Source organism: Hyperolius riggenbachi, chromosome 2 (genome assembly GCF_040937935.1).
Source record: "Hyperolius riggenbachi isolate aHypRig1 chromosome 2, aHypRig1.pri, whole genome shotgun sequence".
Lineage (NCBI taxonomy): Eukaryota > Metazoa > Chordata > Amphibia > Anura > Hyperoliidae > Hyperolius > Hyperolius riggenbachi.
The window spans coordinates 478,478,679-478,495,258 of NC_090647.1; the positions used below are offsets into that span (position 1 = coordinate 478,478,679).

General features: G+C 46.3%; 1 protein-coding gene across 6 annotated transcripts in view; it reads right to left on the reverse strand.

The window, feature by feature from the left end:
• MYO1C (myosin IC) overlaps positions 1 to 16,580 on the reverse strand; it is a 236,580-nt gene that overhangs the window by 102,324 nt on the left and 117,676 nt on the right. For all 6 annotated transcript variants that reach the window (XM_068270286.1, XM_068270282.1, XM_068270280.1 and 3 more), the window contains exon 3: positions 1,394 to 1,509. In XM_068270286.1, the coding sequence (XP_068126387.1) occupies positions 1,394 to 1,509 (116 nt within the window). The remainder of the gene's footprint in view (positions 1 to 1,393; positions 1,510 to 16,580) is intronic.

Below are 16,580 nucleotides of genomic sequence, written 5' to 3' on the forward strand. Positions count from 1 at the left end.
TCCTGGCTTCTTTCTCCGCTCATGAACCACATAATGACGCGGGGAAGATGGAGGGGAAAGGACACAGGCTTCCTGTTCCGTAGCACAGGGCGACTTTAGTTCAGAGTCGGTTGTTAGAATGTAATTTATAGCGGTCACCCGGGGAGCAGGAGAGCTTACTGAAGGGGTCGGTGAGTGTCCCCTATATACTGCTGAGAGTTCCTTTAAGGTGACCGCTTGCCAGCAATTCCTGCAGAAACCAGTTACGTGGCTCTCTGCCAACCAGCTTGTTCTGTGCTGTGGAGAGGAGAGGAAAAAGGATGAGCAGGATGAAGCTCAAGTGTTAACTACAGTAGTCAGGCATGGATCTTCCAATCTGGATAAACATTTAATAGTAAGCTGCTGCTGCTGAGGCTGGTGGATGCCTTTACAAACACTAGACAGTCACCCACAATTATCAAGAACAATCATTTCAAGTGACAAACAGGTAGCTATAATCTGTAACTTCATCAGCTTGTTATTCTACTGTCTCTATTCAGGTCTGCTAGGGGAAAGAAATAAGAGTATAGTACAGGTAGTCCCTGGTTAATGAACAAGATAGGGACTAGGGCCCGTTCAGATCACAAATGCGGATGGCCATGCGCGCGTAACGCATGCGGAAACGCAACACGTACAAACGCACGCCATCCGCGTTTGTGTGTGTTGCGTGGCTGATCTCATCACTGAAAAGTGAATGGGACAGCCACGCGTTTTAGCAAAATCTGCGTGCAGCATGCGTTCCCGGACCGCACAGGTCCGGAACGCATGCAGTGTGAACATCAGACATTGCACTCTATGCAATGTCTGATGTCGTGAGTGTCGGCCACCTGCACGCGTTTCCAAAACGCGGCTGGAAACGTGTGCAGTGGTGTGAACGGGTCCTTAGGTTTTGTTCTTAACTGAATTATTATTATTATTATTATTATTATTTAGTATTTATATAGCGCCGACATATTACACAGCGCTGTACAATGGATATATATATATATATATATATATAGTCACTAACTGTCCCTCAAAGGAGCTCACAATCTAACCCCTACCATTGCCGTATGTCTATATTATGTAGTGTAAGTACTGTAGTCTAGGGCCAATTTTAGGGGGAGCCAATTAACTTATCCGTATGAATCTGTCCATAAGTCGAAACGCTGTGCTATCTCTGTCCCCTGTAACTTCTATATGCCTTCTGTGCCTCCAAAGCACCCCCCCCCTTCTATGTCACGTCTGTTCCACTGGACCTTCAGTGTCCCCCTCTGGCCAGTGCCAGATCTTGGAAAAGATCTATGTTCTGTTACATGTAAACCCCGATTCTACATCAGCATGGCAAGATTTTATAATTGCAAGGAGTAGGGTAGAAAAAGTATGAATTACTTACAGATGAGGAGAAACTTCATAGAAACTAACACCTCTGTATCTCTCCATGTGCTGCTTGCTGTAAATCTCCAGCTCCTTGTAAGGGTTGACAGATACCAAGACTGAACCAATGTATGTCTGCAGAGAGAACATCAACATGAACTGGGGGAAAAATGGCAATTACTTGACTTAAAGCTGAACTAACATTTTCTGCAAACGTAATGCAAATAGATTATAGGACAGCTATAATGAGAGGGATATGGGGGCTGCCATATTTATTTCCTTTTAAGCAATACCAGTTGCCTGACTGTCCAGCTAGTCCTCTGCCTCTAATACTTTTAGCCATAGACCCAGTGGCGGACATACGGCCGTGCAGCCGCACGAGGGCCCCTGAAGTTCCGTTGCTTCAGGGGCCCATTAAAGGGAAGGTTCAAGCAAAATAAAAAAATGAGTTTCACTTACCTGGGGCTTCTCCCAGCCCCCTGCAGCACTCCTGTGCCCTCGCAGTCACTCACTGCTGCTCCAGTCCCCCGCTGGCAGCTTGCCGACCTCGGAGGTCGGCGGGACGCATTGCGTACATTTTTACGCATTCCCGCTAGTGCAGGAACATTAACACATACATTTTTACGCATTACTGGTTTAATGCGTAAAAATTTACGCATTGAACTAGTAATGCGTAAAATGTATGTGTTAATGTTCCTGCACTAGCGGGAATGCGTAAAAATGTACGCAATGCGTCCCGCCGACCTCCGAGGTCGGCAAGCTGCCAGCGGGGGACTGGAGCAGCAGTGAGTGACTGCGAGGGCACAGGATGGCTGCAGGGGGCTGGGAGAAGCCCCAGGTAAGTGAAACTCATTTTTTTATTTTGCTTGGACCTTCCCTTTAAGTATTGCTTTTTTTTTTTTTTTTTTTTTTAACCTGGGGGGCCCCCGACTCCTGTCCTCCCCCCTCACCTCGGGGCCCCCGCCCTAATGCGGCGGGAGAGCGGCAAATACAGGAAGTCTCCGGGGCTCCAGCAGGCGCTAGAGGCTCAGCCGCTTGGTCTCCCCTGTCTCCAATTCTGTATATCACTCGCTACTAAACCAGGAAGTAGCGAGCAGTATACAGAGAGAGACATCGGAGACCAAGCGGCTGAGCCTCTAGCGCCTGCTGGAGCCCCGGAGACTTCCTGTATTTGCCGCTCTCCCGCCGCGCATACCGGGAGGGGGGCCCCCGAGGTGAGGGAGGATAGAAATCGGGCCCCCCACCCGGATAGCTACCCACCCACCCGGCTACCTACCTACCCACCCGGATACCTACCCACCCATCCACCCACCCGGCTACCTACCCACCCACCCGGCTACCTACCTACCTACCCACCCGGCTACCTAACCACCCACCCGGCTACCTACCCACCCACCCGGCTACCTACCAACCCACCAGGCTACCTACCTAAAGACCCACCAGGCTACCTACCTACCCACCCACTCAGCTACCTACCTAACCATCCACCCAGCTACCTACCTACCTACCGGGCTAGTTACCAACCCACCCACCAGGGTACCTAACCACCCGGCTACCTACCCACCCACCTACCTGGCTACCTATCCACCCACCCGGCTACCTACCCACCCACCAGGCTACCAACCCACCCGGCTACCTACCTACCCACCCACCAAGCTACCTACCTACCCACCCGGCTACCTAACCACCCACCCGGCTACCTACCTAACCACCCACCCACCCGGCTACCTACCTACCGGGCTAGTTACCAACCCACCCACCAGGCTACCTAACCACCCGGCTACCTACCCACCCACCGGGCTACCTACCCACCCACCAGGCTACCTACCTACCCACCAGGCTGCCTACCTACCTACCCACCATGCTACCTACCTACCCACTCACCCACCAGGCTACCTATCCACCCAACCACCCATGGGAGCTGCGCGCCGGATGGAGGCTGGGACAGGAGGTCTGCTGCTGCAGGTGAGTAAATGTTTTTTTTTTTTTATTTATATTAGCAGGTGTATGTTCTGGGCAGGTCTGCCACATGATTGCATGTATTTTCTGGGCAAATCTGCTGACCTGATTGCACGTATTTTCTGGGCATATCTGCTGCTTGATTGCACGTATTTTCTGGGCATATCTGCCGACATGATTGCATGTATTTTCTGGGCATATCTGCCGACATGATTGAATGTATTTTCTGGGCATATCTGCCGACATGATTGAACGTATTTTCTGGGCATATCTGCCGACATGATTGCACGTATTTTCTGGGCATATCTGCCGACATGATTGCACTTATTTTCTGGGCATATCTGCCGACATGATTGCACTTATTTTCTGGGCATATCTGCCGACATGATTGCACTTATTTTCTGGGCATATCTGCCGACATGATTGCACTTATTTTCTGGGCATATCTGCCGACATTCTTGCACTTATTTTCTGGGCATATCTGCCGACATTCTTGCACTTATTTTCTGGGCATATCTGCCGACATTCTTGCACTTATTTTCTGGGCATATCTGCCGACATTCTTGAATGTATTTTCTGGGCATATCTGCCGACATAATTGAATGTATTTTCTGGGCATATCTGCCAACATGATTGAATGTATTTTCTGGGCATATCTGCCGCCATGATTGAATGTATTTTCTGGGCATATCTACCGACACGATTGAATGCATTTTCTGGGCATATCTGCCGACATGATTGAATGTATTTTCTGGGCATATCTGCCGACATGATTGAATGTCTTTTCTGGGCAAATCTGCTCACATTATGTGTATTTTCTTGAGAAAACCTACACAATTATGTGAATTTTCTGGGGAAAGGGTCACCAAAACTTGGGCCCACTGTCTTTGTGTTGCACTTTTCAAGGGAACCTGAGGTGAGAAGAATATTGAGGCTGCCATATTTCTCTCCTTTTAAGCCAGTGGTTCCCAACCCATGTGCCGCGACACATACATGTGTCGCGGCAGCTTCGGGTATGTGTCGCGGCTCTCTCGGAGGGGAGCAGCGCAGCGGAGGTAAAGCTGTGGGCAGCGGCGGAGAAGGGGGCCATCTCCCCCCCCCTTCTCTCACCTTAGGGTGCTCTGGCTCCCTCGCTCTCCCCTCCGATCTGTGTGTGCGGCGGCGTTTGGCAGCGGGCGGGACTTACCTTCCGTGTCGCTCCATGCACCGGCCGGAAGTTCTGGTGCCGCAGCCGCTGCTCTGGTCTGGATCAGGCCAGAGTAGTTGCAAATCATCCCGCGCAGGCGACGAGACCAGACGGAGGACACGGAAGGTAAGTTCCGCCCCTCTGCCAGCCACCGCACTTCATTCCGGAGGAGAGAGCGAGGGAGGGAGAGCACCCTGAGGTGCCGCTCTCCTTCCCTCACGCTCTCCTCCTGGGGGGGGGGGGGGGGCACCTGGCTACAATATACTGGGCACATATATCCCTGGCTACATATACCGGGGACATATACTCCTGACTACATATACTGGGGACATATACCGGGCACATATACACCCTGGCTACATATACTGGGGAAATATACACCTGCCTATATATACTGGGGACATATACCCCTGCCTACATATACCGGGGACATATACACCTGCCTACATATACTGGGGACATATACCCCTGGCTACATATACTGGGCATATATACCTCTGGCTACATATACTGGGCACATATACCTCTGGCTACATATACTGGGCACATATACACCTGCCTACATATACTGGGCACATACCCCTGGCTACATATACTGGGCACATATATCCCTGGCTACATATACTGGGGACAACTGGCTGTTTGTCATTATGTGCATTTACTGGTGAAAAGCTGTCTCTTATGTGCATTTACTGGTGAAAAGAGGTCTCTTATTATGTACATTTACTGGTGAAAAGCTGTCTCTTATGTGCATTTACTGGTGAAAAGCCGTCTCTTATTATGTGCATTTACTGGGAAAACGCTGTCTCTCATTACGTGCATTTACTGGTGAAAGGCTGTCTGTCATTACCTGCATTTAGTGGGGAAACGCTGTCTCTCATTACATGCATTTAGTCTACGTGTCACGGAGATCTGAACGTTTGGTTTGATGTGTCACGACTCCAAAAAGGTTGGGAACCACTGTTTTAAGCAATACCAGTTGCCTGGCTGCCGTGCTGGTCCTCTGCCTCTTATTCTTTCAACCATAGACCCTGAACAAGCATGCAGCAGATCAGGGGTTTCTGACAATATTGTCAGAACTGAGAAGATTAGCTGCATGCTTGTTGCTGGTGTAATTCAGTTTATTACTGCAGCCAAATAGATCAGCAGGGCCGCCAGGCAACTAGTATTGTTTAAAAGGAAATAAACCCTCACCCCAGATTCGCGTTAAATTACAGTTAGCTCCGCCCTCATCCGGTCATTACCACGGCCATTTTTTGCTTTGCGCGCCGCAGGTTATAGCCACATTAATTTTTGCCGCGGTGTGGTCGTAGGGGCCCTCAATTGCAATTTTGCACAGGGGCCCACTGCTGGCTGTGTCCGCCACTGCGTAGACCCTAAACAAGCATGGAGCAGATCAGGTGTTTCTGACATTGTCAGATCTTACAAGATTAGCTGCATGCTTGTTCCTGGTGTTGTTCAGACACTACTGCAGCCAAATAGATCAGCAGGGCTGCCAGGCAACTGGTTTTGTTTACAAGAAAATCATTATGGCAGCCTCCATATTCTTCGCACTACAGTTGTCCTTTAGCCACCAACCAATATTTAAAAACATGAATGCACAGTAGAAGAAATTTCCACAGGATAACAGTGACAGATGTTCTTATTGTCACTATGAGGAAACCAATGGCAGCTTTGGAGGAGGTAACATGTGGCAGGACAAGGACTCCATGAAGCACAGTGTGTATGGTCAAGTGTGTGGTGCCTGTTCACACAGTTACAGGCCAGTTACAACTATTATACTGGGCTCATAGATCTGAATGGCCACACACTACAGTACATTGCACACCAGTACATTTGGAACCCTATATACCATATTTTTTGGACTACAAGATGCACTTTTTCTCACCAAACAGTGGGGAGAGTTTTATAGTCCGAATACTCAATTTTCCTGGCGCTTTTCCCATCCTCCTACCCCTGTCCCCTCTGGTGTGCTGACCCCCTCAACATACTGTACATATGTTGCACGTCACTGATATGGAAGTATTGTATCTGCAGGGCTAGCCACAGCATAAAACATTGACGAATCAAGCGGGGTGCGCTGCCTCAGTCTGCTAATTATGGACGCCCACGACTCTTCCTTACTGGTGCCGACGGTCTCGAGGGCGAGACCATGGCTCCGTCATTGGGGCCAATCACTGCACTCCCAATTATTGCCAACTCAATACTCAGTAGCAGGGAGTTAAAACTCACCTGATCGCTGATTCCAGCTTTGCGTCTCCATGGCTACAGGGTGTCTCATGACATGCCATCAGGATGTGCCAGCATATTACATGCTGGCTACCACACCTCTCAACCTCAGATCAGCAGGATTCATAGACTTGGTCAGTCCCAGAGTGCACCTCAAAACATCTGGAGTCAGAGCTTTCTGTCATGCTGCCCCTACCCTTCGGAATTCCCTACCACACACAGTAAAGACAGCACCGCAAAGGCAGTGTTATTCAAATCCAGACTGAAAAGCCACCTATTTAGCCTGGCATTTGCGGACTTCTTCCTCTGTACCACAATTTACCATTCAACCAATTACTGGTCTGAGCCATACTCATGTGAAAAGCGCTTCAAAAATGTCATTTTGTTCTTGTTCTTAAAGAGGAACTGTAACGACAAAACGGCCCCTGGGGGGTACTCACCTCGGGTGGGGGAAGCCTCAGGATCCTAATGAGGCTTCCCACGCCGTCCTGCGTCCCTCGGGGGTCTCGCTGTAGCCCTCCGTACAGCCGTGACGCAATATTTACCTTCCTGGCTCCTGCGCAGGCGCTCTGATGGCTGTCGGCGCTGAAGTAGGCGGAAATACCCAATCGCCGTCGGGTCTGCTCTACTGCGCAGGCGCAAGTTTCCGGCGCCTGCGCAGTAGAGCGGACCCGACGGAGATCGGGTATTTCCGTCTATTTCCGTGCCGAAAGTCGCCACAGCGCCCCCCTGGAGCCAGCAAAGGTAAATATTGAAGCTACAGTCGGCTCTGTCGCCGGCTGTTCGGAGGGCTGCAGCGAGACCCCCGTGGGACAGAGGACAGCGTGGGAAGCCTCATTAGGATCCGGAGGCTTCCCCCACCCGAGGTGAGTACCCCCCAGGGGAGGTTTTTGTTGTTACAGAGTCTCTTTAAGGTTTCCATATGGCGATTCTCTTTTCCACCCTCCTCCCTTCATAGAGGAAAACAGGCAAAGAGGGGAACAGCACATCTGTATAGTGCTTGTATCAAAACTGCCACGCAAAACCATCTTGAAAGATTTTTTTAGGCAATAGTTAAAACTGCGTGCATAGCTTTACAACTTAAAGTGGTCTGAAAGTCAGCATTTATACTTTGCTCTAAAAGATTCCTCACAGCTTGAAAACTACTATCCCAGAATTTTTTATTTAGCAGATCATCACTGAAATGGCTAAACAAAGCACTTTGTCCTGCTATTCAGTTTCACATCTGCATCCAAACTGTAGATAACAGTATCTGTTTATATTCCAGTGTTGTTACAATGTGTGTAACCAGTGTAACAGGTGAAAAGGAGATCTCTTTGAAGCGCTCTATACACACAGTTCGGAATAGCTCATTAGAAGATGTTAATATATGATAAAAAGCAGTTTGAATAAAATGCAATGACAGCTTTTAGGGCACGATAAACTACACTTTGGAAACTTTTGGTAATTTGTAAACAGACAATATTACTTAAGCACAAAAGCAAATACGATAACTGTATGAGTAATAAAAAGTAGGAAAACACATTTTTATTGAATGTTATGTCAGAGTTTCAGACCACTTTAAGCTCGGTTCACACTTGAGCCCCCAAAAATGGGCACTTTTTGCGTATTGGCAAAGGGAAAGGTCTATGGATCGCAGGTTATTAATATACTCCGTTCACATGTCATTGGATCTGTTGTAATCAGCAAAACGTAAAGTCCCGACCTGCATGGTTCACCCGGACAAGCAATTGCGTAGCATATGAAGGAGACAAATCTGCTCTGGCTTTTGACTGGTTCGCAATGGACCACCAGAGCAGAACCTGCACTGTCCCCTCCGGCTGGCCATTTGACAAGTGTGGACCGAGTCTTACAGAAGCACAGAGTGAACCGGGAGTTTTCTTGTTATTGTAAGATGGAGAGTTCAGTGGAAAGTAACAATTGCATTCTTTGACTAATTTAATAAACAAAGCATTATTCATAAAAACATAAAAATCCAAGAACAATGGACAATAGAAAATCTAAGTGCCTGCTTAAGCTGGTGCGGCACAATGACTGAAACAGATGGATGGGAGCAATACTCCATCTGACAGGCCATCCATCTACAAGCTGCATTAATTTGCCAAAAACTAAAATTTACATGGATTTGAAATCATGAGCATCTCATTGACCACCTCTAATTGCTACCAACTGTCCTATTTTCAGAGTGACGATCCCTCTTCTGAAACTAAACCCCTTTGTAACGCTTTCAGGGCTTACGTAAAGATTTGCCTATATTTCCTTAACAGAAATGTGTTTGGAACTAAAATTATTCCTATCCTCTGACTGGATATACGGATTTTCACATTTTAAATTTGAAGCAGAAGTAGTGATTATAGAAAAGACACTGTGGTTTGAATGCTGAAACTAAGCCTTTTGCCCATGGATTCTTTGTGGTATGCGTGACTAGGTGTGCGGCAGGGGTATTTCTGAAAGGTAGTTCTCTCCAATTTCAAAAAGTTGAGATGAATGTAACAGAACTTCCACCCTCATCACTGTCACAAGTGCTTTATACAGGCGGCACGGTGGCATAGTGGATAGCACAGTTCAAATCCCAGCCAGGACACTATCTGCATGGAGTTTGTATGTTCTTCCAGTGTCTTTGTGGGTTTCCTCTGGGCACTCCGGTTTCCTTACACATTCCAAAAACATACAGATATGCTAATTGGCTCAAAAATACGATCAACATAAGACTATGGTAGGGACTATGTTCGAAGCCCTCCGAGGGACAGTTAGTGGCATGACTATATACTTTGTGAAGAGCTGTGGAAGATGTCAGTTCTATATACTGTATATACTAAATACTAATAATAATAAGTCCTGTTCTATAATGATGCGACTTCCACCAAAGAAGACCTATAATTCTGTATGCGTTTTGCCCATTATACTGCTCACCATCATGATACTTCATATTATAATGCCATGGCTAAAATGCTTCCTATTTTCTTTAGAATGCTCCTCAATTCTCTGATTCCACCCTGAAGATCATCATACATGAAGCACACTGGTAAGAAAATTCTTATTTGCATTTAGTTTCCTAAGTGGCTGCATTTCTGACCTGCTGCTTCTTATCGTTCTCAGTCACCAGGGCCAGGTTTCACATGGGAGCTCAGAAATTCTGTGACTAAACTCTGGGGCAGATAACTACTACTTTAACAGTATAGAGATGAGATCCAGATCAGGGTCAGAAAAATCAATGACTCAGGTACACTTTAAAGCCCTTGTTCTACAGGATTTATTAAAGTGGTTGCATCTGAGCTTCAAAGTTCTGGGGACCAGTCCGGAGTGCCGGGTTGTTCTTGAACCCCCCCCCCCCCCCCCTCCAAAATGTGTGCACCAATAAGAAGGCAGGGGAAGATTCCCATTTGGTACTGGGGCGGGGTAGGCTCCGCCAATCAAAAGGAGCAACAGACAAGGACAAAGCTGCAGTGCTGGTCAGGTAATTATGCTAAATTGGCAATAAAATGATGGGCATTGATCCTAGCAGAAACATTGATCTGGCCAGATATGTATGCATGGCTGCTTACTATAAACACTTGCCTCCACCTTGGCATTGGACAAATCACTTATAAGGAAGTCTGGACTAACTTTTTCTGTTCAGAAATAATTTTGGGTAACACGAGGCAGGGTTACAACCTCAGATCAGCAAGTTCTATAAGTTTGGTCACTCCCAGAGTGCACCTCAAAAAATCTGGAGATAGAGCCTTCTGTCATGCTGCCCCTACTCTTTGGAACTCCCTGCCACACCCAGTAAAGACAGCACCATCCCTGGAGCTATTCAAATCCAGACTGAAAAGCCACCTGTTTAGCCTGGCATTTCCGGACTTATAAAATTCTTCCTCTGTACCACGATGGTCGGAGCCATGCTTATGCGCTTTGAGTCCTATGGGAGAAAAGCGCTCTACAAATGTTATTTGTTGCTGTTGTTAGAGCTAACACATGCAGCCATGCCTAGCTTTTCAAACTGGTCAGCATCAACCCCGCGTACATTTGAAATCGGCGCCGGTACACTTGGGCGCAGGATACAGCCAGTATATGGATGATCCTGCTTCTGCACAAGTCTGGGCCGTGTTAATGACTATTCCCCCTCCAGGCCATGGATAGTGGGGACTGATATAATTCGGCTTCCAGCGATTGCTGGAGGCCGAATTATTGTGTTTTATAAGCAACTTCGGCTCCGTCTTCTGACGGAGACATGTTACTCACTGAGCACTGCTATAGAAGCGATTCCCTTTATAGTCTATGGTGGAGCCGGATGCGCCCAAATCTAGCAGCGCTGAAAAGCACTGCTCAGTCACCCCCATGCTGCTGATAATTACACATCACATCAATAGACAGCAGTCAGTGGTGTAGCGAAGGAGCTATGGGCCCCAGTGCAAGTTTTTAATTGGGCCCCTCCAAGCACTCTATACATAACAACTGATGTGGTGCATTAAATCCTACCAAGAACCACTACAGTATTAAAGGGTGCTAGCAGCAGTTGGGGGGCAGGTTGTTAATGATTACCATTATTCAAAGCATCTATTGAAGGGACTATTACCAGCAAAGGACCAATAAAGAGCCAATACTCCCCCCACTGAGGGAGGGCCCCTCTGGACCATGAGCCCTGGTGCTGTCACAACCTCTGCATCCCCTATTGCTACCCCACTGACAGCCATACACACCAAGGCAGTACAAGCTGGTGTAATGCGCTAACAAAATTAAAAAAAAATGTCAGGCCACCATAATTTTGAGGCACTGGATACAAACCCCTTTCATCTCTATTGAATGGAGCTGCAACATGCTGCACTGCATAGTGGGTGGCAGCATTGAGTTGTGTGCATCAATGGGCAATGCTGCTTATGTGAACAGAGTCATATCTGTATTCATATATTCCTTCACATTTCCTCGCCACCAACAAGGCAGGACATGGGTTAAACTCTTCAGTGACAATCTAGACAATGACGTAACAATTTAGAACTGTGGGAAGAAGTAATAACTTATTAGGTTTTCATTACTGCCTGCATTTCCATCAGAAAAATCACACTTCCTGTTATTGGTGAGGAAGGTCCATGAGAAGTAAATCCTGTTCAACTAGATTCAAGAGGAAAAACATACTGAAAGCAATATTCCGTTTTCCTTTCCAAACACACACAAAATTCTGAGATGATGCTTCACATTAAACCCCAATCAAAGCCAAAACTGAACAAAATCTTTTGGCAATCAAGAAGACTAGTGAATGTAAACAGTGGCTGGACTCAATACCCATTTCAAGGGCCACATATGCTCAGAACTGCAATGCAGCTTGCTTCCTCTCCTATCTGGATACAGCTAATGAGCAGGTCCCTCATGTGAGACCATGTGACACCCAAAGTAAGAACAATAGATGCCAGTCTACATTTTCCTAAATCCATGTAAACATTTGACCACTGATTTCAACCAGTATGAAAGCAATCCTGCAGCCTTATAAACCCCAAATCAACCAAAAAGGCAGCCTTGTGATACCTGCCCACTCCCCACTTCTTAGTCAAAATACTTTGGTTTCGTTTTCCTTTCCATCTGTGTTGAAGGACAACTGGGGAGAGGCTGCTTCATGACCTACTGTCGGTGGTCCTTTAATCTGGACAGGAAGTGATGTATTGGTAGGGTTGTCAATTGGACAAACTCCCACTCCCATGAAGGGATTTCCATTGGAGCCTTTGCCCTTGATGATCTTATCACTGGGAACTGAGGCAAAAGTTAATCTCTCCAAAACTACACTAGACAGCAATAATAATACAAAAAAATGGACACAGGTTCTCAAAAGAAGATTCCTGATAGTTACTGGAACTCCAGGATCATCTAAGGGGAAAGAAAAAAAAAAAAAAAAAGGTACCAGAAGCCCAATGGTGCCGTATCAGTACCAGTGATATTGCACTGGTCAATTGTGTAAATTTAGATAACTACAAATCTAATCACAAAGTAGGTAGGTTGCAAGTACTTGTAACCACCATCAGAGCCTGTGGAAAGATGACTGTTCCCTCTCAGTTTTCCAGGTCTGCTGTTCAGGAACCAGTTGGTCATACTTCTTAGAAATGCTTTATGGTAACCGCTAAAAAAAAACTACAACCTCCTAACAGATGTATGTAAACTCACAACCATGATGTGGGAGGCGCCCGCTATATAAAACACTTAAAAATAGCTAAAAATGAGCAGTAGTGTTGGTCTTCCCTCTCCTGAAGAATTAGGCCAGTACAACTGGAAAAAAAGTTATTTATTCAAGCACTGGAAAACAAAAGTTTGCTTTCTTAAAACAAAGTATTTGCGATAATTCAGGTTGAAGTTAGCTCTGAGAGGTCTCCCAGCGCATCACTGCTGAATGTATGCAAATTAACCATTGTCGTCCTTAGAAGTGTTTCAAGTCCTACTCCATAGAGCCACATTAATCCATGCCATGCACTGATGAAGACCAACCAGTCTGAAACAGTCTGTATGCATGTTGGATTATTGTCGCTCTGTACAATTAGCAGCTGACAAAATGCATTCCAGTGGATCTGGAGGTGTGTTTAGCTTCTAAGGACAACAATGGTTAATTTGCATATTTCAGCAGTGATGCACTGGGAGACATCTCAGAGCTAACTCCAAACTGAATTATCGCAAATACTTTATTTTAAGAAAGCAAACTTTTCTTTTCCATAGCATTTTAGTAAGGGGGCTTTTAGACCCATTGTAGCCCCTTAACACACTCCAATGAGTTGTGGTTCACCATGAGCTTGCTGGTTAGTCTGTTATTCAAGCACTAAAACGGACAATGCATTTGATGGGAAAACCCACCCACCTCTTCAGGTCAGTTCCGATCACAGTGCCTTCACAGTCTGGTTACATTAGCAATGTCCTTTTTAGAGCTTGAATAAAAACCATTTTACCAGCCTAATTCTTCAGGAGATGTATGACCAACACTACCTCTCCTTTTTAGCTATTTTTTAAGTGTTTTATTCAGATACCGGGCACCTCCGACGTTGTTGTGAGGACACAGGATCTATCCCTCTGCACTCTTTATTCTCTCACAAAGTAAAGGATATATGTAACCGGAAATCTTCAGCAGGCCTTTGGCTCAGCTACATTTTTAAGTTGAGCTACAAAATAGGCAGCCAGTCCTCAAAGCAAGGCTGTATATATCCTTTACAGCCCCTAGGCCAAGTGTGTTGGGGCTCCCCTTCCAAGTGCAGCAGTGCCCCTTCCATACCATGGGCAGCCCCAGCTTCATTGGGTAACATACATGTACTGCTGCCCCTCTCTTTCATATACAGCTGCCTTGGACATCAGCTTCCTTTTCACTTGCTACCTACTCTTTCATATGTAGCAACACCCATTTCATGTACAGGTGCCCCTTCTACAGTCGTCTAAGGCCCGGGCCTTTGTGGCTTTTCTAGGAACCCGTCCCTGCCTCAAAGTGGACATAAATGGAAAGCTTATGAATATGCGCTGCACACTCAGCAAAATGTAAAGGCTAGTTCACACTGGGCGCTTTTTCAGTGCTTTGCTGTATCCCTATGGATACATTCACACTGCAGCGTTTGCGATCAATCATAGATGCGCTGCATGCAGCGTTTTGGGGTCGATCTCGCTGTGATTCTAGCTCTGTTGAACGGGAATCACAAACACAAATCAGGGAGAATCGAGAGATTATGCCTGCTAAATAGCGATCGCGGACAAGCGCCGAGTGTGAACTAGCCCTTAGGGATGCCCTTTGCAATTTAGTAGACAGAAGAAAAAAAATTATTTCAGTTTACCTCCAATCAGATTGACTAATTTGTTTCCCAGTTAATCTCGTTTCACAGCAATGAGGGAAACAAAGGTTTGCAGAGAAGCCAAGACACTTTCTGAAAAAACAATAGGATTTTTCTACCCTTGGTCTCCGAGAACGATTAAATTCTTGGAAGAAAAATTTTATAAGATTTTTTTTATTTTTTAAATAACCAAAGCTATGTCAATGCTCCCCATCCGCACGCATTTCACTGCCAACTACAAAAAGGAATTATACAATACCCCTTTAAACAGAAATATCTGCTACTGTAATTGAGAAAGAATTTGTAAAAATCAATAGACGTGAATGAGGCAAGGTGAGGTTTGGTCATTATCACAATACACACAGAAGAAGCATGAGGCATAGTGTGTTCATTAGGTGGAGCCTCTTAGAGCACAAGCGTCACATTCCGCAGGTTTTTCCCATTTGTGGCATAGTGGTGTCCTTCCTTTATGGACTGGATTCTTATGCAAAAGTTTAATTAAATTTCATTTTGCAACTGCCTGCTGTGATTTTCGTCTGAGTCTGCATCCTGCTTGCTCTCCGCTCCTCCCAAACGACTCGCTGGCAGAGGACGCACCCATCCTAATGGAAAACATGAAGTGAGCAGATGTCCTTCCAAAGGAAAAACTTTGGGCTTTTACCAACCACTGTATTTTTAGCTATCTGCAAAACTAGCACAGAATCCATAGCAACAAATGGGGCAAGAACATTGCAGAAAGAAGCTATAAATAAAAAAAGAAATGAAGTGTAAAGGTCCAGCTTGCCCAAACTTCTGAGCGGCTGCCAGCAGCCTGAATCACTCACCAGCTTTTATCTCTTGGGGACTGCAGTACCAAGATACGTGCACAAGAGTTCCCAGATCCACCCACCTGCCATGACCTTATGTTGGGTTCCCATTCTTTATACTGGTCTTGTTTATTTTATACTGCAAGGAATGCAGCAGCAGGAGAGAGAAGAGAGCAGGGAAATGAATAAGAGGGGGAAACAGAGCAGAGGGGAAAGAGGTGGGGAGAGGAGAGGAGAGGGAACAGGAGCAGAGGAGTATATAAGGGAAGATGCCGAGAGCCCAGTATAGTGTAGTATGTACTGTAAATTGGGTATGGAAAGTAAGTATAGGTAAGTTATACCCACAGACTAGGGTTACCGTCCAGGTAACCACTATGAAGGCAGGTGAGGAGATTAGACCTGTCCCCACTCAGGATTAAGAAGTCGCTCTATGTAGATCGGGAAAAACAGGGAGAATTCCCCTCCACCAGGGGTGGAACAACCGTGATAGTAGTTCAGAGGCACCAAAAGAGTAAAAACAGTATTTCTTTAAATTAGGTAAAATGAAGTAGGTAGCGGTGGACTTACCCCTCCAAAGCAGACACAAAAACTGCTGTTTCAAGCAAAAAATCTATTTTATACTCCGAACAAGGTGCAACGCATTTTGCAGGTATATCCCACTTCCTCAGGCAATAAATAGGAGCATATAACCAATGCGGTCTGGCACGTAGCCTGGCGCCTCTGTGTGTCACACAGAGGCGCCAAGCTACGTACCAGACTGCATTGGTTATATGCTCCTATTTATTACCTGAGGAAGTGGGATATACCCGCAAAACGCGTTGCACCTCGTTCGGAAGTGCGTAAATAAATTGATTTTTTTGCTTGAAACTGCTGTTTTTGTGTCTGCTTTGGAGGGTTAAGCCCACCGCTACCTACTTCATTTTACCTATTTTAAAGAAATACTGTTTTTTACAGAGACATGGCTCAACGACAGTATCCCGGATGATTCCCTGCAACTGCCAGGCTTCAACCTCCTTCGCGCGGACAGAGACTCCACCTCATCTGGCAAAAAGAGGGGCGGAGGGTATGCTTCTACATCAGCTCCAAGTGGTGTCGCGACTTGACCATCCTGACCAAAAGCTGCTCTCCAGACCTCGAATTCCTCCTAATCAACTGCAGACCATACTACTCACTAAGAGAATTCACCTCCTTTGTACTCGCTGGGGTCTACATCCCCCCCGACGCAGACGCCAAGTGTGCCACACGTACCCTAAGCGACAT